Genomic DNA, 20604 nt, shown 5'->3' with positions numbered 1-20604 from the left:
TCTTCTTCGGTCTGGTTTGCTGTCACGGAGCTGTTCATCCTCACGGCTATGTCCTATGACTGCTACGCCGCCACCTGCTTCCCCCTGATCTACGAGGCCGTCATGGACCAAGGGGCCTGTGGGAAGATAGCCGCCGCCTTCTGACTCAGTGAGGGCCTGTTTGGAGTCTTGCTTTCAGCTTCGACCTTCTCCCTGTCCTTCTGCGGGTCCATAGTTGTCTAGCAGTTCTTCTGTGACGTCCCTTCCCTGCTGAAGATCACCTGCTCCGAGGACCACGTCGCCCTCGACATGATCGTTACCTCCGTGGTAGCTTTAGGCGTCGTCTGCTTTATCCACATCATCGTCTCATAAGTGCGCATCTTCCGGGCCATGCTGAGGATGCCGGCCGCTGAGGACCAGGCCAAATCCTTCTCCACATGCCTTCCCCATTTCGTAGTCGTCACCTTTTTTCCTCCGCGGCCGCCTTCGCCCACTTAAAACCGACTTCCAGCTCCTCCTTCCGGCAGGAGTTGCTGGTGACCATTTTCTACACAGTGGTGCCCCTAGCCCTGAACCCCCTCATCTACAGCTTGAGGAACAGAGACGTGAAGATAGCGATGAGAAGGGTCCTGGTTGGGAATCTTTTCTCCAGAGATTGAAAATTGCACTTCATGCTTTGACCCTGCTATTTCTCTCCCCAAGGAGTGACTCTAGAAAGACTTGAGCGGCCTGCAAAGATCTGAGATATTTGTCTTTAGAGGCTTTTCCTGGCTGCACGCTTCCTATTATCAATGACTTTGACTAGTTTGGTAGAAGGGTTTTTATTTAGCTGTTCTTGATGGTATTTAAATCTAGTTCCCATGCCTGGTGTTGGATCCCTGCACTTGGATTCACCCACTTTATTCACCACCAGCAGAGGGTAGAGCACAGGCCGGGGAGTCAGAAAGACCTGGGTTCTAATCCTGGCTCTGCCACTTGTCTGCTGTGTGACTTTGGACAAGTCACTTCACTTCTCTGGGCCTCAGTTTCCTCATTTATATAAAAAGGGGATCAATTCTCTGGGCCCCATGTAGGACATGGAATGTGTCCAGCCTGATTACCTTGTATCTATCCCAGTGGTTAATACAATGCTTGGTACATAGTAAGTGCTTAACAAATACCATCAAATAGAATTGAAGTGGTAACTGTAGAAGGGTGTTTTAGACTTAATTTTGATCCTTGAATCTGCACCAGAAGCCAAGAGGAGGGGTACAGGTTGAATATTTCCAACCACCTAATGCTCTTGGTTGTCATTCAATGAACACCATTATGATTTCTCCTACTCTTACTTTTGCTACTATTATTATTTATTGTATAGTATACTACAATATTTAAGTATTAATTCAATCAATCAATCAATCAATCAAATTGTAGTACAACAGAAGGCCAAGGTACATCCTTTGCACAAAAGGAGCTTTTACTTTTCAGAAACGATACAGGTGCCTTTGACCCAGAGCCATTCAGTGTTAAAACTGGAATGGAATCTTGGGGTCCTTTTCTTTTTTTTTGCGAAGTCAATTTGAATATTGGATTCAACCATGACTAACCAAATGGGCTAGTGTGCCTATTCTCCCTACCACGATATATCTCCAATCCCCAGAGTTGAAAGAGAAAGTTATTATTAATCATGGAAAGTGAATGAGGACTCCGTTGAGGCTGTTCTAGGAAGGAGTCCCAGAGTGGGAACCACGTGGGACTGGACAGTTAATAAGGTTGTGGGGGCCGGGACCACAGAGAGCCCACGATCCTGGCCTTCCGAAATTCCCAGACAGTCAGCCGTCTCAGCGGAGCCCCGAGACCATCCTCCCATGGGTAATCTCCAAGGAAATAACCCGGCAGTAGCCTGAGGGGATGGTGCAGACAGCCAGAGAGCAGAGAGGGGGAGGGAGGATCATCACAGCTCTCACTCCTTACCCAGACCTTCCTGTCACCGTCACCAGCGTCCAGGACCGACGAGATGAACTGAACTTCGCTTTCAGCAGAGGTCGATACTTCCCAGCCCAGGACAGTTCCGGTGACTCTAGGGTGGAACAGGGGAAAGGTGAGGGGCAGGGAAGAGAGAATTGAAATGGGAGATCTGAGCTAAAAGTTTTCCTGTTCCTTTGTGTGGGTTCACCCAGTCGATCAATCTATCAATCAGTCAGGGGCATTTATCGAACATTTATTGAGTGCAGAGTACCTTACTAAGCATTACAGTGTCAGGCACATAGTAAACGTTTAACAAATACTATTATTATCATTTGAGAAAGTACAATAAAAAAGCGACTAGTACCGTGCTTTTCTGTGGTACTTATTACACTTGTGGCACTTACCATGTACCAGGTTTTATACTAAGCACTGCGGTAGACACAAGCCAGTCAGGTTGCAAAGAGAACGTATCCCACACAGAACTCACAGTCTTAATCCCCATTTTACAGGTGAGGTAAGTGGAAATGTGAGGGTCAGGGAAGGGAAATTTCAATATATACCCAGGAAGAAACAGGAATTTTCCTGCTCGTTCTTAATAATTATAATTGTGGTATTTGGTAAGTGGTTAACAGTGCCAAACACCATACTCAGTGCTGGAGTAGATATCATCATCATCATCATCATCAATCGTATTTATTGAGCGCTTACTGTGTGCAGAGCACTGTACTAAGCGCTTGGGAAGTACAAATTTGCAACATATAGAGACAGTCCCTACCCAACAGTGGGCTCACAGTCTAAAAGGGGGAGACAGAGAACAAAACCAAACATACTAACAAAATAAAATAAATAGAATAGATATGTACAAATAAATTAAATAAATAAATAAATAGAGTAAAAAAATATGTACAAACATATATACATATAAACAGGGGCTGTGGGGAAGGGAGGGAGGTAAGATGGGGGGATGGAGAGGGGGAAGAGGGGAGAGGAAGGAAGGGGCTCAGTCTGGGAAGGCCTCCTGGAGGAGGTGAGCTCTCAGCAGGGCCTTGAAGGGAGGAATAGACCTAGCTTGGCGGATGGGAAGAGGGAGGGCATTCCAGGCCCGGGGGATGACGTGGGCAGGGGGTCGATGGCGGGACAGGCGAGAGCGAGGTACGGTGAGGAGATCAGCGGTGGAGGAACGGAGGGTGCGGACTGGGCAGTAGAAGGAGAGAAGGGAGGTGAGGTAGGAGGGGGCGAGGTGATGGAGAGCCTTGAAGTCCAGGGTGAGGAGTTTCTGCCTGACGCGCAGATTGATTGGTAGCCACTGGAGATTTTTGAGGAGGGGAGTGATATGCCCAGAGCGTTTCTGGACAAAGATAATCCGGGCAGCAGCATGAAGTATGGATTGAAGTGGAGAGAGACACGAGGATGGGAGATCAGAGAGAAGGCTGATGCAGTAGTCTAGACGGGATAGGATGAGAGCTTGAATGAGCAGGGTAGCGGTTGGGATGGAGAGGAAAGGGCGGATCTTGGCAATGTTGTGGAGCTGAGACCGGCAGGCTTTGGTGACGGCTTGGATGTGAGGGGTGAATGAGAAAGCAGAGTCGAGGATGACACCAAGGTTGCGGGCTTGTGAGACGGGGAGAATGGTAGTGCCGTCAACAGAGATGGGAAAGTCAGGGAGAGGGCAAGGTTTGGGAGGGAAGACAAGGAGTTCAGTCTTCGACATGTTGAGCTTTAGGTGGCGGGCAGACATCTAAATGGAGATGTCCTGAAGGCAGGAGGAGATGCGAGCCTGGAGAGAGGGGGAGAGAGCAGGGGCAGAGATGTAGATCTGGGTGTCATCAGCATAGAGATGATAGTTGAAGCCGTGGGAGCGAATGAGGTCACCAAGGGAGTGCGTGTAGATCGAGAACAGAAGGGGACCAAGCACTGAACCTTGGGGAACCCCCACAGTGAGAGAATGGGAGGGGGAGGAGGATATAATCAGATTGGACACTATCCCTGTCCCTCTTGGGGCTCATTGTCTTAAACCCCATTTTACAGATGAGGAACCGAGGAACAGAAAAGTTAAGTGACTTGCCCGAGGTCGCCCAGCAGGTAAGTGGCAGAGCCGGGATTAAGGCCAAGGTCCCCTAGACTCCCAGGACCATCCTCTTTCCACTAGGCTGTGCTGCTACTCCAATTATGTAGAATAATGTGACCACAATCCTTGCAGATGTTTGCAAATGTAACAGATTTATAGTAGTCAGGAATGGTTTCAAGGCCTGTTTTTGGAGAAGATGAACAAACTGATTAGCTTCTATCTACTCCAGTGCTCTGTACACTGTCTGGCACATAGTGAGCATGAAAAACTACCATAAAAAACCCAGATTACCTCCTACCTAAAGATTTTCTCCTCTCCTGTGTACTTTTATCTGGAATATTATTCTCATCCCTATCTTTTCTAAATGGCCTTAGGCAGTCAACGTCAATTCCCAGAAAATGACCATTGTCACCATGAAGACTGAATTCCTGGTTCTGGGATTCTCGGAGATCCGGGAGCTGTAGCTGGTCCCTGCCGCGCTGTTACTCCTGGTCTACCTGGCGGCCCTGACGGGGAATCTACTCATCGTTGCCATGACCACCCTCGACCGGCCCCTCCACACCCTCATGTACTTCTTTCTCAGTAACCTGTCCTTCATCGACCTCTGTTACATCTCCGTCACCGTCCCCAACTCCATCTACAACTCCCTGACGAACAAGAGATCCATATCCCTATTTGGCTGTGCCATCCAAGTCTTCTCCGTGGCATGGTCTGCCCGCTCAGGGCAGTCTGTCCTCACGGTGATGTCTTATGACGGCTACACCACCATCTTCCTCCCCCTGAACTACGAGTTCGTCAGGGCACGAGAGGCCTGTGGGAAAATGGCTGCCGCCTCCTGGCTCAGCGTGGGCCTGTCCTTCCGTGGGTCCAACATCGTCCCCCAGTTCTTCTGGGACGTCCCCCGTCTGCTGAAGATCACCTTCTCCGAGAAGAACATCGCCATCGATGCGACTGTGACTTCAGGAACAGCCTTTGGTGTTGTCTGCTTCATTTCCATCGTTATCTCGTACACACGCCTCTTCCAGGTCATACTGAGTATGCCGACTGCCGTGGGCTGGGCCAAAGCCTTCCTCTGTCTGCCTCATCTCGGTGTCGTCACTGTTTTCCTCCGTGCTAGTATATTATTCTACATCAAGCCACCCGCAGACTCCTCCTTGATCATGGACCTGCTGGTGTCCGTGTCCCCCTCCCTGAACCATCTCATCTACTGCCTGAGGAACAAGGACATGCAGGCTGCCATAGGCAGGATCCTAAAAGAACCTCTCACCCAGCTTCCCCACTGGGATAAAATGTCTCATTCCTTGTGCAAATCCTCTCACGCGACCACTTAACCAAGGCATTGCCATTGGACAGATATTTATCTGTCCTACAGAGTTCACAGAAAACGCTGGACGTTGATGAATTGTCAATGTCTGGGAGGGAGACAGTAAAGACTGAAGTAGAATTGACAATCCAGTTTTGGGGAGGCATCGTGGCCTAAAGGAAGTGGAGCCCCTGTATAATATAAGATCATTGTGGGCAGGGAATCTGTTTAACAACTCTGTAAAATTGAACTCTCCCAAGTACGTAGTACAGTGAATCCTGTTTGGGGGCGCTTTTAATCCCTGCTCTACCACATGTCTTCTCTGTTACCTAGGGCGAGCCACTTAACGTCTCTGTACCTCAATTACCTCGTCTTCAAAAACGGGATTAAGACTGTGAATCCCACTTGGGACAACCCGATGGCCTTATATCTATCCCAGTGCTTAGAATAGGGCTTGACACATAGCAAGTGTTTAACAAATACCATAATTTTTTAAAAAAAGTTTATCATGGCGTAAAGGAATGGGAATAGCTCTAGAGACTGTAAGCTCATTGTGGTCAGGGAACATGTCTACCAACTCAGTTATATTGACCTATTCCAAGTGCTTAATACAGTGCTGGGCCCAGAGTAAGTGTTCAATAAACATAATTGATTGATTGATTGAGGCCTGAGTTCTGTTGCCAGCTCTGCTACTGGCTTGCTTCGTGACCTAGGGGCAGTGACTTAACATCCGTAGGCTCTCTCTTCCTCTTACACTCTGAGCCCCTGTGGGACAGGAATTGTGTCTGAACTGATTCTTTTGTTTCTACTCCAGTAAGTGGAACAATTTAGTCACAAAACATCTTAATAAATACAGTAATGATATCATTATTAGTAATGACTATGAAAATATTAATGATATGCTCTTTAGCATGACTCTAGGAGTGGTAATGAAAGTTGGAAAATGGGAGTTGGTATGGGAGAAGGGAAGAAAGGATTGACTGCATCTCTATCTGCCTTGTCAAATCCATGCTCTCTCATTAATCCATCTTTTCTTCCTTCCATCCATACATCCTTCCATCTATCCAGAGCATGGACCTGGGAGTCAGAGGTCACGGGTTCTAATCCCGGTTCCACTACTTGTCTGCCATGTGACCTTGGGTAAATCACTTCATTTTTCTGTGCCTCAGTTACCTCATCTGTAAAATGGGGATTGAGATAGTCTTCCCCATGTGGGACAGGGACTGTGTCCAGCCTGATTACCTTGTATCTACTCCAGCACTTAGAATAGTCCTTGGCACATAGTAAGCACTTAACAAAGACCATAATTATTACTATTATTACTATCAATGGTATTTATTGACCACATCCTGGATACAAAACACTGTAGTAACTATCAGGAGAGTTGAAAAGAGATATAATTGCATAGGTGATTATGATCTAATAGAGGAGATAGACAAAGAATAAATTGCATAGAGGAGGAAGGAGAGAAAGGAAAGATGAGAAAGTGGTTGAACGCTTGTTTCAAGAGTACAGTTTATATAGTCAGTATGAACAGAGCATCAGCGGATTTGCAATCAGGACAAGTCAGAAGAAGCAGCGTTGCCTAGTGAGTAGAGCGTGGGCCTAGGATTCAAATGGACATAGGTTCTGATATCATTTCCACCACATATATGCTGTGTGACCTTGGACAGAGTCGCTTAAATTCTCCGTGCCTCAGTTCCCTCATCTGTGAAATGGGGATTGAAATAAGAGCCTCACGAGGGGCATGGACTCTGTCCAATCTGATTAGCTTATAACTGCTCCAGCACTTAGTATAGTGCCTGATATATAGTAAGCACTTCACAAAGACCATAAGAAAAGGTTACAATTGTCTGACTGACTGACAGACTGAGTGTCTCAGGTTGTGAATTAGAAAAAGATGAAACCATCCAGAGTGGCTAAGGACTGTCGTTGAAAGGAGGAACCATTGGAACACTGGGATACAGTCGCAGCTGTTACCACGGGAACCCCGAGCGCCAGCACCATCGCTGATGCTGCAGGACCCGAGCCCTTTTCTGCCAGGAGGCCCAGGAACCATGTGACCAGAGGGTACATTGCTTGTGCAGGCCACAAGGTCCCTTTGCATGGCCCCGAGCCATCATCCAGGGATCCCCCTCGGAGCAGCTTCTGCTTTACCTTTAGGAATGGGGTCCTGTCTGGAAAGCTTCTCGGGGTCTGAGGGAGAGCGGAGATGGATAGAGGGTTTCCTCTCTTTTCCTTCCTGGCTGACCAAACCCAGAGGTCTGAGGGGAAAGAGGGGACCAGCCCAGCCCTGCAGAGGTTAGCAACCCCCAGGCCCACTCCACCCCGGTGAGAGTGACTCCAGCTCAGTGTCAGCACTGTGGATAGTTACTTTGTCCTTAAGTTGGTTCCATAATCCCTTGTAGAGAGTAAATGACAGACAGGGCTGAGAGAGTGTGTCCAGCTTCAGACTGCCACTATCACTATCAGCCATACCTTCCTTTAAGAGTTCTTCCCAAATGTTGGGAGAAGACTAATAGTGGGAAATGATGTAATCCTTGCCCTCATGGGCTTTCCAGCCTACTGGGATAGGTTAACACAGTACAATTTGTGATCACTCAATTAGTCTTGAATCATATTTATTGAGCACTTATTGTGTGCACTAAGCGTTTGGGAGATTAATGATAGTAACGATAATAATAGTAGTACTTAAGCTCTTACTATGTCTCAAGCTCTGTCCTAATCGCTGGGGTAGACACAAGTTAAGCAGGTTGGATACAGTCCGTGTTCCACATGGGGTCCACAGTCTTAACCCCCATTTTGCAGATAAGGTAAGTGAGGATCAGAGAAGTTAAATTACATTCCCATGGTCACTCAGCAGAAATTAGGAGGAGCCGGAGTTAGAACACAGGTCCTTATTACTCCTTCTGACTCCCTAGCCCGGGCTCTATCCACTTTATAACACCATAACAGACACATTACCTGCCCCTTCTAGAAGGAAACAAAGAATGGAAAGATGAATATGCAATTATTGCATATCATTCTACAGATGAGGAAACTGAGGCCCAGAGAAGTTAAGCGACTTGTCCAAAGTCCCACAGCAGCAAAGGGACAAAGGCAGGATTAGAACCAAAGGCCTCTGACTCCCACTAAGATATGCTTGGAAGAGTACAATAGAATAGAGCTGGAAGATGTGTATGCTGCCCGAAAGGAGCTTACGGTCAAGAAGAGAACTCTTGGGCTCATGCTTTGTCCACTAAATGAGTATGGAAATGAGTTGATTCGCGCTTGAGGTAGGTGAAGTGGGTTTAGAGGGTTGGGAAATGAATCGGGGAAGCTGGTTGGAGGAGGGGGGATTTTAGCAGTGCTCAGAATTTGGATTTGTTTCCAACCTGTACTTCCCAGGCGCTTAGTACAGAGCTCTGCACACAGTAAGGGCTCAATAAATACGATTGAGTGATTGATTGATTGATTGGAAAGAACTGTGCTCTCTCTGCTTTTGCATGGCTAAGAGAGGGAATTTCAGGCTAGGATGGAAATGGGAGAGTCGATTGAGAGTAATAACTTGAAAGTTGCTCTGAGAACTGAGAAGACGAGTTGAACGATGGAAAGGGGGTGAAGTGCAGTTCTAGGGCGGAGAAACGTCAAGCCGATTGTGAATTTTTGTTGCTTGTGAAAAAACACCACATGTCCTCAGGGGAGGTAGAGGATAGGAGAAGATGCAGGCTTTGCGGAAAGTACTAGTTGAATGATGAGGTGTGCTCGTGTTCGTGTGAGTAAAAGTGTGAATGCAGATATTGAGCAAATTCAATCAGTTTAATGTATATGAGGGTTTTATTTTTCTTATTTGTTTTATGGTATCGTTAAGAGCTAAATGGATGAATTTCTGTATAAAGGCACTTCTTGTTTGACTATAAAACCACCGAAACAAATTCACAACTGTCATGTTCATATCTTTATGTTCTCTGTTCTCTCCTACCCGCTATTCATTTTAGTTTCAGTGTCCTCCAACAAAATGATACTCTTGATATTTATTAAGTGCATACTACGTTCCAAGCAAACTACTAAGTGCGGATGAGATTCAGGACAATCTGGTAGAACACAGTTTGTGTCGCACCAGGGATTCACAGACTAAGTAGGAGGGAAAACAGGTATCGAATCTTCATTTTACTATTGAGAAAACTGAGGCATAGAGAAATTAAGTCACTTTCCTATGGCTATGCAGCAGACAGGTGGTAAAGTTGGGATTAGAACCCAGGTCCTCTGACTCCCAGGCGTGTGTTCTTCCCAATACTGTACCCTACTTCTACACGTTTCGAAGCTTGGTGTTTCCAATTAAATGGAAGCTCCTTGGGGAGTGATCTTATGTATTAATACCGTGTCCTCTTTAGGTACCGAATAAATAGAACTGATTGACTGAGTCCTATTCCTTCACTCACAACATCAATGTCTCTAAATTGAGGTGTTCGCTCCCTCTTCCTGTGAAGGGAATCGACATAATTCCCAAGAAATGTTCACTTTTTCAACGGTGAAATCAAAGAACATTTTGAATTCAATAACTGTTTCCTCTCCATAGAGAATCACCAGCAAGTATCCTGTCAATTCTTCACTCATCCCATGAATTGACTTTAACTTTGGCTCTTCCTTCATTACATGCAGAAAGTGAGTGCTGCCCCCCGCCCCCATAATGCCTAATGTATCCACGGTAAGGGAATTCCTCGTGCTGCAAATTTCTCTGATTAATCAGAAATCTGGGAGCTGCAGCTGGTCCAGGCCGCGCTGTTCCTCTTGGTCTACCTGGCGGCCCTGACGGGAAATCTCCTCACCATCGCTGTCACCACCCTCGACCGTCGCCTTCACACCTCCATGTACTTCTTCCTCAGGCACCTGTCTGTCCGCGACATCTGCTACATCTCCGTCACCCTCCCCAAATCCATCCACAGCTCCCTGAGCAATCGTAGAGAAATCTCCTTCCTAGTTGTGCAGCACAAGTATTGCTGGTGATTTTCTTTGGAGGTGCAGAATATTTCGTCCTCAGGCGGTGTCCTATGACCACTACTCCGCCATCTGCCTCCCCCTGAGCTATGAGGTCGTCATGAACAGAGTGGTCTGTGGGAAGATGGCGGCTGCCACTTGGCTCAGTGGGGCCTATTTGGAATCTTGTTTTCAGCTTCGACCTTCTCACTGTCCTTCTGTGTGTCCAAGATTGTCCAGCCGTTTTTCTGTTACATCCTCTCCCTACTGAAGATCACCTGCTCCGAGGACCACATCGCCGTCGAAGCGAACGTCACTGCCGAGTTAGGGTTAGGCATCGTCTGCTTCATTCTCATCATCACCTCGTACGTGCGCATTTTTCGGGTGGTGCTGAGGATGCCGGCCGCCGAGGTACGGCCCAAAACCTTCTCCAACTACATTCCCCACCTCGTCGTCGTCACTCTCTTTGTCATGAATTCTTTATGTGCTTACTTGAAGCCACCCTTAGATTCCCACTGAGTACTGGACTGGTGTCCATGTTCTACACCGTGCCCCCCCCCACACCCTGAACCACCTCATCTACAGCCTGAGGAACTGGGGCATGAAGGCAGTCCTGGGCGAGTCCTAAAGGGGAGATTCCTCCTCCCTCATCTAAGGGACAAAATGTCTGTTTTATTCTGCAGACTCTCCAATTCCTCATCAGTGTTCTGACGGTGGAGGTATCCATTTAAACAGCTATCCAAAGAAAAAGTCCAACGTCTAAGGATTTGTCAATGTCTGAGACAGAGGCTGATGAGATGTGTGTGACTGTAAGCCCGGTGTGGGCAGGGATTGTCTCTCTTTATTCTGAATGGTACTTTCCAAGCGCTTAGTACAGTGCTCTGCACACAGTACTAAGTACGTGCTGAGTAAACTGAAACTGTAAGTGCTATGTAAATGCTAAGTAAGTGTTCTGAACCCTATAAATATGATTGAATGAATGAATGAACGATTGACAAGTGATTGTTTGGGCGGCATCATGACTTAGAGGAATGAGCCTGTGGCTGGGAGTCATGAGATTTGAAAGCTCTGCCCGGTTCTGCCACGGGTCTGCTGTATGACCTTGGTCCAGCCACGTAAACTTTTTGGGTCTTTCTGTAAAATCGGGATTAAATATGTGCTCTCTCTTCCTCTTACGATCTGAGCCCCTGTGGGTCAGGAAATGTGTCCGATCTGATTAGGTTGTTTCTACTCTAGCACTTGGCAGACTCTTGCAAGTACATTTTTAATAAATTCAATGATGATAATGTTGATACTAATACCGATAATAACAGTCATTCTACGAATTTTAAGATCACTCTTGGTGGTTGTGAAAATCAGAAAATTGGAGGGTGAAAAGGGAGAAGGGAGACAATTCTGGAAACTGTCCCCCAGATTTGATGGGCAGTTTACTTGTTTTGATGCCTGTCTCCCCCTTCTAGACTGTGAGCCTGTTGTGGGCAGTGATTGTCTCTATTTGTTGCTGAATTGTAGTTTTCAAGCGCTTAGTACAGTGCCCTGCACATATTAAGCACTCGATAAATACGATAGATTGAATGAATGAATGAATTTGACTGATCAAATCCTTGCCTCGAATCCATTAGTTCATCCATCCATCCAAACATCCGTCCGACCATCCATCCGTCCGACCATCCATCCGTTCATCTGTCTGTGTGTTCACCCATCTCTCTGTCCATACATCCATCTATCCATAAAAATAATGATAATAGCAATATTTGTTAAGCGCTTAGTATGTGACAGTCATTGTAATAAGTGCTGGGGTGGATACAGGTTAATCAGGTTTTACACAGTCGTTATCCCATATGGTACTCACAGACTATATTCCCATTTTACAGATGAGATAACTGAGGCATAGATAAGTGAAGTGACTTGCCTAACGGTCACACAGCAGACAATCTACTCATCTATCCATCCATCTATCCAGCCATCTATCCACCCACCCTTCCATCCATCCAACAACCCATCTGTGCATCCACCTATAATTCCAACCATCAAGCAATGATATTTGTTGAATGCATCCTGGGTGTAAGGTACTGTAGGGAATCCTTCAGAGGGATCAAAATAAATTAAACACCATCTCTGCTTTCCAAGAGCTTAAAATCTAACAGGGGAGATAGACACACAATTAGTTTATGAGAAGGCAAAGAAGTGGATGGAAAGACTGGTAAGTAGATGACTATTTGCTTCAAGAGTGCACTTTATAAAAGCCACTATGTACAAAACTATAATGGTGGGTGTGAGTGCAAAAAAGGAGAAGTGTTCTAAGATGCTGATTGGTATCTGGGAGAAGATAACTTAGGAACAAGAAAAGTGAATCGTGCAAGGAATCCTGGAAGTGGTGGGATGATGGAGGGACTTTGAAAATGGGGAAATCTATGCTCTGATGGACTGGAAGAGGGGAGGACGAAATGTGGGCTGACATTATTTCTCCATTTTCCATCTCTGAGATATTTCGAAAGGGGACAGGGCAATTCAGAGGAGATAATACAGTGACCTCCTCACCCCAGTTTGGTACAGTGTCTCAGCTCTGAGATAGAAGAGAATCCACCCTAGGCTACAAGCTATTCCTTCTGAAACCACGAATTTTCCCGTCGTGTCCACCCAGCCAGCATTAGTGATTCCTTCCCATCACCCCGTTCTCAAAACCCCTCAGCCCCTTCCAATCTGACAATAATGACAATAATAATGCTAATTGCATTTGTTTAGTACTTAATATGTGTCAAGCACTGTTTTTTTAAATGGCATTTATTATGCGCTCACGATGTGCTGGGGTTGGGGGTCACAAGGTGATCAGGTGGTCCCAATGGGGTTCACCTCTTAATCCCCATTTTACAGATGAGGAAACTGAGGCATAGAGAAATTAAGTGACATGCCCAAAGTCATACAGCTGACAATTGGCGGGGCCAGAATTTGAACCCATGACTTCTGAATCCAAAGCCCGTGCTCTTTCCACTGAACCACGCTGCTTCTCTGGGGTAGATAAAGCGTAATCAAGTTGTCCCACGGAAGGTTCACACTCTTAATCCCCATTTTCCAGATGACGTAACTGAGGCCCAGAGAAGTTGAATGGCTTGCCCAAGGTCACACAGCAGACAAGTGGCGGAGCCAAGATTAAAACCCAAGTCATCTAACTCCCAAGCCCTTGCTGTTGCCACTAAGGTATGCTGCTTCTCATGCTGCTTCTCTGGGTTGATCCTCCAAGCCAGCCCGGGGGAGGGTCTTAGGATAGATGTAGAGTCATTTCTCGTTATTTCTAGATTTTCAATCAGAAGAAGTCAGAAAATACAACTGATTAAATGGCCGATTGATTGCTTGAGGTCATGAACAAGCTGAAACTCAGGAAAGCAGCGTGGCCTAGTCGATAAAGCATAGATCTGAGAGTCAGAATGACGTGAGTTCTAATCTTGGCTCTGCTACCCTTCTGCTTTGTGACCTTGAGAAAGTCTCTTCACTTATCTGGGCTTCAATCAGTCAGTCAATCAATCTATCGTATTTATTGAGCGCTTACTGTGTGCACAGCACTGTACTAAGCGCTTGGGAAGTACAGGTTAGCAACATATAGAGACAGTACATACCCGACAGTGGGCTCACAGTCTAGAAGGGGGAGACAGAGAACAAAACCAAACATATTAACAAAATAAAATAAATAGAATAGATATGTACAAGTAAAATAAATAAATAAATAAATAGAGTAATAAATATGTACAAACATATATACATATATACAAGTGCTGTGGAGAAGGGAAGGAGGTAAGACAGGGAGGATAGAGAGGGGGACACGGGGGAGAGGAAGGGGCTCAGTCTGGGAAGGCCTCCTGGAGGAGGTGAGCTCTCAGTAGGGCCTTGAAGGGAGGAAGAGAGCTAGCTTGGCGGATGTTGGGACGGAGGGCATTCCAGGCCAGGTGGATGACGTGGGCCCGGGGTCGAGGGCAAAACAGGCGAGAATGAGGTACGGTGAGGAGATTAGCGGCGGAGGAGTGGAGGGTGCGGGCTGGGCTGTAGAAGGAGAGAAGGGAGGTGGGGTAGGAGGGGGCGAGGTGATGGAGAGCCTTGAATCAGAGGGTGAGGAGTTTCTGCCTGATGTGCAGATTGATTGGTAGCCACTGGAGATTTTTGAGGAGGGGAGTAACATGCCCAGAGCATTTCTGGACAAAGACAATACGGGCAGCGGCGTGAAGTATGGATTGAAGTGGGGAGAAACACGAGGATGGGAGGTCGGAGAGGAGGCTCATACGGTAGTCCAGACGGGATAGGACGTGAGCTTGAACGAGCAGGGTAGCAGTTTGGATGGAGAGGAAAGGGCGGATCTTGGCAATGTTGCGGAGCTGAGACCGGCAGGTTTTGGTGACGGTTTGGATGTGAGGGGTGAACGAGAGAGTGGAGTCGAGGATGGCACCAAGGTTGCGGGGCTGTGAGACGGGAAGGACGGTAGTGCCGTCATCAGTGATGGGAAAGCCAGGGAGAGGGCAGGGTTTGGGAGGGAAGACAAGAAGTTCAGTCTTGGACATGTTGAGTTTTAGGTGGCGGGCAGACATCCAGATGGAGATATCCTGAAGGCAGGAGGAGATGCGAGCCTGGAGGGAGGGGGAGGGAGCAGGGGCAGAGATGTAGATGTGGGTGGATTTAATTTTATTAACGAAGTAGGGGGCCAGATCGTTGGGGGTGAGAGAAGGAGGAGGGGGAGGAACCGGAGGCCTGAGAAGGGTGTTGAATGTACGGAAGAGCTGACGGGGATGATGGGCATGGGTGTCAATAAGGGAGGAGAAATAGTTTTGTCTGGCAGAGGAGAGGGCTGAATTAAGGTAGGAAAGGATAAACCTGAAGTGAACGAGGTTGGCATGGTGTTTAGACTTGCACCAGCATTGTTCGGCAGCTCGAGCATAAGAGCGAAGGAGGAGGACAGTGGAAGTGATCCAGGGCTGTGGGTTAATGGTACGAGAGCGGCGAAGGGAAAGGGGAGCGAGTGAGTCTAGCTGAGTAGAAAGGGTAGGGTTGAGAGCAGTAATCTGATCATCAAGATTGGGAAGAGGCAGTAATCTGATCATCAAGATTGGGTAGAGGAGCTTTAGTTACCTCTTCTGTAAAATGTGGATTGAGGCTGTGAGCCCCACGTGGGAAAGGGACTATGTCCAATCTTATTAGCTTGTCTCAAATCCCAGGACTTAGTAAAATGGCTGGCACATAGTAAGCGTTTAACAGGTACAATTGAAGGAAAAGAAAAGAACGGAAGCGCCCACCTGTTGACCCATATGGTCACTAACAGCGGGAACGGTTAGGATGCTGTTGCCATGGAACGCTGCAGACAAGTGCCATCACCGGATCTTCGTCCGTGTGGAGTCTCAAAGTCTTTGGGAACAAATCGCCGTGCTCTGGTCCTCCGGGGACACCACTCGAAGTAGCGGTGGCTTTATCTAAGGGGACGGGGGCCCTATCTGGAAAGCGCATCTCAGCATCCCTGGAGAGCAGAGAGGGGCTGGAGGCTCCTCGCTGTCCCTCCGTGGCCGCTGAATTCAGGAGTCCGAGGGGAAAGAGGGGACCAGCCCAGCCCAGAGCGGGTCAGTCGTCTCCCAGCCCCACTCTGGCCCAGTGAGAGTGACGGGTGGTGGGGAGGGACATGGAGGGACCATCAGGCACATCGATATGAGTGTGAGGGTCACTCTGGGAAGACGTTCAAACCAGGGGTCCGGGATGGAGTTGGGACTATGGCTGCGTACACAAGCATAGGGAAAACATTTACTCCTACGACAGCCCCCTGGTCCCCTCCATCTACTGCCCAAACTCCAGATACCCTGCCTGCCGGGCTAGGAAGTTATGAAATGGCGTCAGCCCCGTGCCGTGGTGACTTCAACCATCAGCTCAACCCTCCGGGCAGGGACAAAAGGGTATGAATGAGACTGCACCAGACAGATGCTTTCATCACCAATTCCACCTCAAAGGACTTCTTCCACCAAATCTTGGGTGGATGCAAAAGAGAAGCAGTGTGTCCAAGTGGATAGAGCATGGGCTGGGAGTCAGAGGACATGGGTTCTAATAACTGCTCTTTTTTCAATTTTTATAGCATTTGTTATATGTTTACTATGTGTCAAGCATTGTCCTTAGCATTGGGCAAGTTAAATAGGTCGGATACAATTCCTGTACCCCATGGGGCTCACAGTCTGAGCAGGTGGGAGAACAGGAGAAGTGAGGCACAGAGAAATAAGTCACTTGCCCAAGGTGACACAGCAAGCAATTCAAAGACCTGGAATTGAAGCCCAGGCCCATGCTCTTTCCACTGGGACAGGCTGCTTCTCTCCTGGGTGATTTGGGGGAAGTCACCTCACTTCTCTGTGCCACAGTCCCTTATCTATAAAGTGCGAAATGAGACTGTGAGCCCTGTTTGGGACGGGGACTGAGACTGATCATTGGCTTCAGTGCCATCCACCTGTTTTAACTCTACTCCTCATTACCCGCTTTATTCAACCAACCCTCCAAAAGGAACCTTCTTACTGTGACTCACTTTCGATGCTTTCTCCTCCCACCTCTGGCTCCCACCCTGCCTTTGGCCTGGAAATTTACCCTTTTCACCCAGCCCGATGATATCCCACCCTCAAAAACCGTCCGGAATTCCACCTTCTCAAGGAGGATTTAGCTAATTCACTTCTTCCCACCATCTGTCAGTAACCATCTCCAGACTCAATCCATTCGCAGACCCTCAGGATATTGCCGCTGAAGGTAATGTCCATTACCCCAGACTGTAAACTCCCTGAGGAAACATGTCTACCAACTCATTTATATTATATTCCTCCAAGAATTAAGTACAGTTCTCTGCACACAGTAAGCGCTCAATCAGTGTCTCCGATCAGTTGACTGATTACTGTCTGCTAAGCCCCTAGACGGTAAACTCGTTGTGGACAGGGAACATGTCTATCAAATCCTTTATAGGGTACTCTCCCCAGCATTTAATACACTGCTCTGCACACAGTAAGAGCTTAATAAATATTACTGAACTAATTCATTTTCCACTTTGCGGGAGCTGCTGCAATCAGGTTCCCTGTGCAAGAAGCTGTGTGTGTCTGTGTTGTGTGTGTGTGCGTGTACACAAAGTATTGGATAGCAGAGGCAGTGAACAAGTTCAGTCGTTGGGGAGGGTTGAAGACGAAGATAGAAAAAGATCTCTCTTCAGATTGTAAACTCGATGCGAGCAGGGAATGTATCTACCAACTCTGTTGGGGTGGCCGAGGAGAGACAATCTCAGGAATTCCCTTTAAATCGAGCAAAATAATGTGAAACTCTGCATCTTTCCTAATCCCTGTCGGATAAGAAACTCAAAGATCATTTTGAATTCAATAACTGCTTCCTCTCCATAGAGAATCCCTAGCAAATGGTCTGTCAGTTTCTTCACTCATCCTATCAATGGACTCTGACTTTAGCTTTTCCCTCATCCATTGCAGAAAGCAAATGCTACCTCCCAAAAATGCCCAACGTCTCCACGTGACGGGATTCATCCTGGTGGGTTTCTCGGAGGTCCATGTCGCACTGTTCCTCCTGATCTACGTGGCGGCCCTGACGAGGAATCTCCTCATCGTTGCCTCGACCGGTACCTCCACACCCCCATGTACTTCTTCCTCAGGAACCTGCCTGTCCTCGACCTCTGCCTCATCTCTGTCACCGTCCCGGAAGAGAACAAAACCAAACATACTAACATAGCCGTTGTTGTTATACTAACAAAATACTCAACTTCTCTGTGTGCCTCAGTTACCTCATCTGTAAAATGGGGATTAAGACTGTGAGCCCTCCATGGGACAACCTGATCACCTTGCAACCTCTCCAATGCTTAGAACAGTGCTTTGCACATAGTAAGCGCTTAATAAATGTCATTATTATTATTATTATTATTATTATTATTATTATTATTATTATTATTATTATCATTTCCCAGAAATATTCAGTGTCTCCACGGTGAACTCAAAGATCATTTTTAATTCAATAACTGTCTTCTCTACATAGAGAATCACCAGCCAATGTCCTGTTAATTCTTTCACTCATCAGATCAATGGATTCTAACTTTGTCTCTTTCCTCATCACATGCAGAAAGTCAATTCTGCCCCTCAAAAATGCCCAACAACTCAATAGTGAGGGAATTCCTCCTGCTGGGACTCTCGTAGGTCCGGGTGATGCAGCTGGTCCATGCCACACTGTTCCTCCTGGTCTACCAGGCTGCCCTGATGGGGAATCTCCTCATCGCCGCCATCACCACCCTTGATCGGCACCTCCATACTCCCCTGTACTTCTTCCTCAGGCACCTGTCTGTCCTCGACCTCTGCCTCATTTCTGTCAGTCTCCCAAAATCTGTCACCATCTCCCTGACCGATCGTAGATCCATCTCCCTCCTGGGCTGTGAAGTCCAGGTCTTCCTGGTGGTCGTTTTGGTCACTTCAGAGATGGTTGTCCTCACGGCGATTTCCTACGACTGCTACGCTGCCATCTGCCGCCCCGTGCACTATGAGCTTATCATGATCAACACGGACTGTGGAAAGATGGCGGCCTCCTCCTGGCACAACGGGGCGCTGTTTGGGGTATTTGTATACAGCTTCTACTTCTCAATTTTTCCATTCACACCCACCATTACAGTTTTGTATGACAGTTGGATGGATGGACGGTAGGACAGATGGATTGATATGTGAACGAATGGATTCGAGGCAAGGATTTGATCAGTCAAATTCATTAATTCATTCAATCGTATTTATTGATCACTTACTGTGTGCAGAACACTGTACTTAGCGCTTGGAAAGTACAATTCAGCAACAAATAAAGACAGCTCCTTACCACAATGGGCTCACAGTCTGGAAGGGTAAGATAGGCATCGAAACAAGTAAAAAGGCAGTCAAATCTGGGGACAGTTTCTAGGATTGCTTCCTTTCCCCCTTGTCACCCGATTTCCGGATTTTCATAGCCACTAAGAGTGATCTTAAAATTCACAGAATTACTGTTATTATCAGTTGTAGTATCAATATTATCATTATTGAATTTATTAAAAATTTATTGTCAATAGACTGCCATTCCTGGATTAGGAACTAACTAAACAGAACGACAAGTTTCTTGGCCCACAGGGGCTCAGATTGTAAGAGAAAGAGGGCACATATTTAATCACGATTTTACAGAGGGACCCAAAGAGTTTACGTGGCTGGATCAAAGTCGTACAGCAGGCCGGTGGCAGAACCGGGCAGACCTTTCAAATCTCATGACTCACAGTCCCAGACTCATTCCACTAAGCCACGATGCCGCCCAAACAATCACTTGTCAGACATTTATTCGTTCATTCAGTCATATTCATTGAGTGTTTACGGTGTGCAGAGCAGTGTACTAAGCGCTTGGAAAGTACCGTTCAGAATAAAGAGAGACAATCCCTTCCCACACTGGACTTACACTCATACATGGCGTATCAGCCTCTATCCCAGATATTGACAAATCCTCAGACTCTGGACATTCTCTTTGGACAGCTCTTTATATGGATACCCCCACGGTCGTAAACCTGTTGAGTAATGGAATAGTCAGCAACAGGAAATAGTTATTTTGTACATTAGAGGAGGGAGGAGGAATCTCCCCTTTAGGATTATGCCCAGAGTAGCCTTCATGTCCCGGTTCCTCAGGATGTAGATGAGGGGGTTCAGGGTGGGGGTCACCACGGTGTAGAGCACGGACATCAGCAGGTCCAGATCTGAGGAGGAGTCTGACACGGGCTTGAGGTAGGAGATGAAGGCCGTAGAGAGGAAGATGGTGACGATACCGAGGTGAGCCAAGCAAGTGGAGAAAGCTTTGGCTCGACCATCAGCGGCTGGCATCCTCAGCACGGCCCGGAAGATGCGCACATAGGAGATGACGATCAAGACGAAGCAGACGACACATAAAGCTACCCCACCGATGATGCTCACATCGATTGAGACGTGGTCCTCTGAGCAGGAGATCTTCAGCAGGGAGGGGACTTCACCGAAGAATTCCTCAACCTTTCCCATTATTTGTCTTCTCCCAACATTTGGGAAGAACTCTTACAGGAAGGATTTTCTGACAGGGCCAGTGGCTGTCCAAAGCTGGTCACACTCATTCAGCCCTGCCAGTCATTTATCCTCTGCAAGAGGTTCTGGAACCCAGTCACTTCAGACAGAAGTGACTGTCCGTAGTTCTGACACTGTGCTGAAGCACCGTAGCCAGGCATGGTAGAGAAGTTTGAGGAGGACGAAGGAGATGGTGTGATGTTTGGGGGTTACTGAATTGGAAAACATCTCCCATACTGCTAGCACACCTTCGCCGCTCGTGGGGGGGAGCCCTTGTCCGA

The 20604-nt window shown here is 47.2% G+C and overlaps 1 protein-coding gene across 1 annotated transcript; it reads left to right on the top strand.

Moving 5' to 3' along the window:
- The first annotated feature begins 4737 nt into the window (after positions 1-4737).
- On the top strand, positions 4738-10772 carry LOC119921604 (olfactory receptor 14A2-like). Its single transcript, XM_038741717.1, has 2 exons — positions 4738-5236; positions 10450-10772. Exons 1-2 carry the CDS (start codon positions 4738-4740, stop codon positions 10770-10772), a joined length of 822 nt encoding a protein of 273 aa, XP_038597645.1.
- The last annotated feature ends 9832 nt before the right edge of the window (positions 10773-20604 follow it).

Source organism: Tachyglossus aculeatus, assembly GCF_015852505.1.
Source record: "Tachyglossus aculeatus isolate mTacAcu1 chromosome 12 unlocalized genomic scaffold, mTacAcu1.pri SUPER_6_unloc_3, whole genome shotgun sequence".
Classification (NCBI taxonomy): domain Eukaryota; kingdom Metazoa; phylum Chordata; class Mammalia; order Monotremata; family Tachyglossidae; genus Tachyglossus; species Tachyglossus aculeatus.
Note: the sequence above shows the minus strand (reverse complement) of the source record. Positions and strands in the feature narration are given on the sequence as shown.

Coding starts and splice junctions, on each gene's coding strand:
- LOC119921604 (XM_038741717.1), top strand. CDS start 4,738: ATGTCTTATGACGGCTACACCACCATCTTCCTCCCCCTGAACTACGAG. Junction 5,237..10,449: donor GGACATGCAGGCTGCCATAG/GCAGGATCCTAA, acceptor TCTTGTTTTCAG/CTTCGACCTTCTCACTGTCC.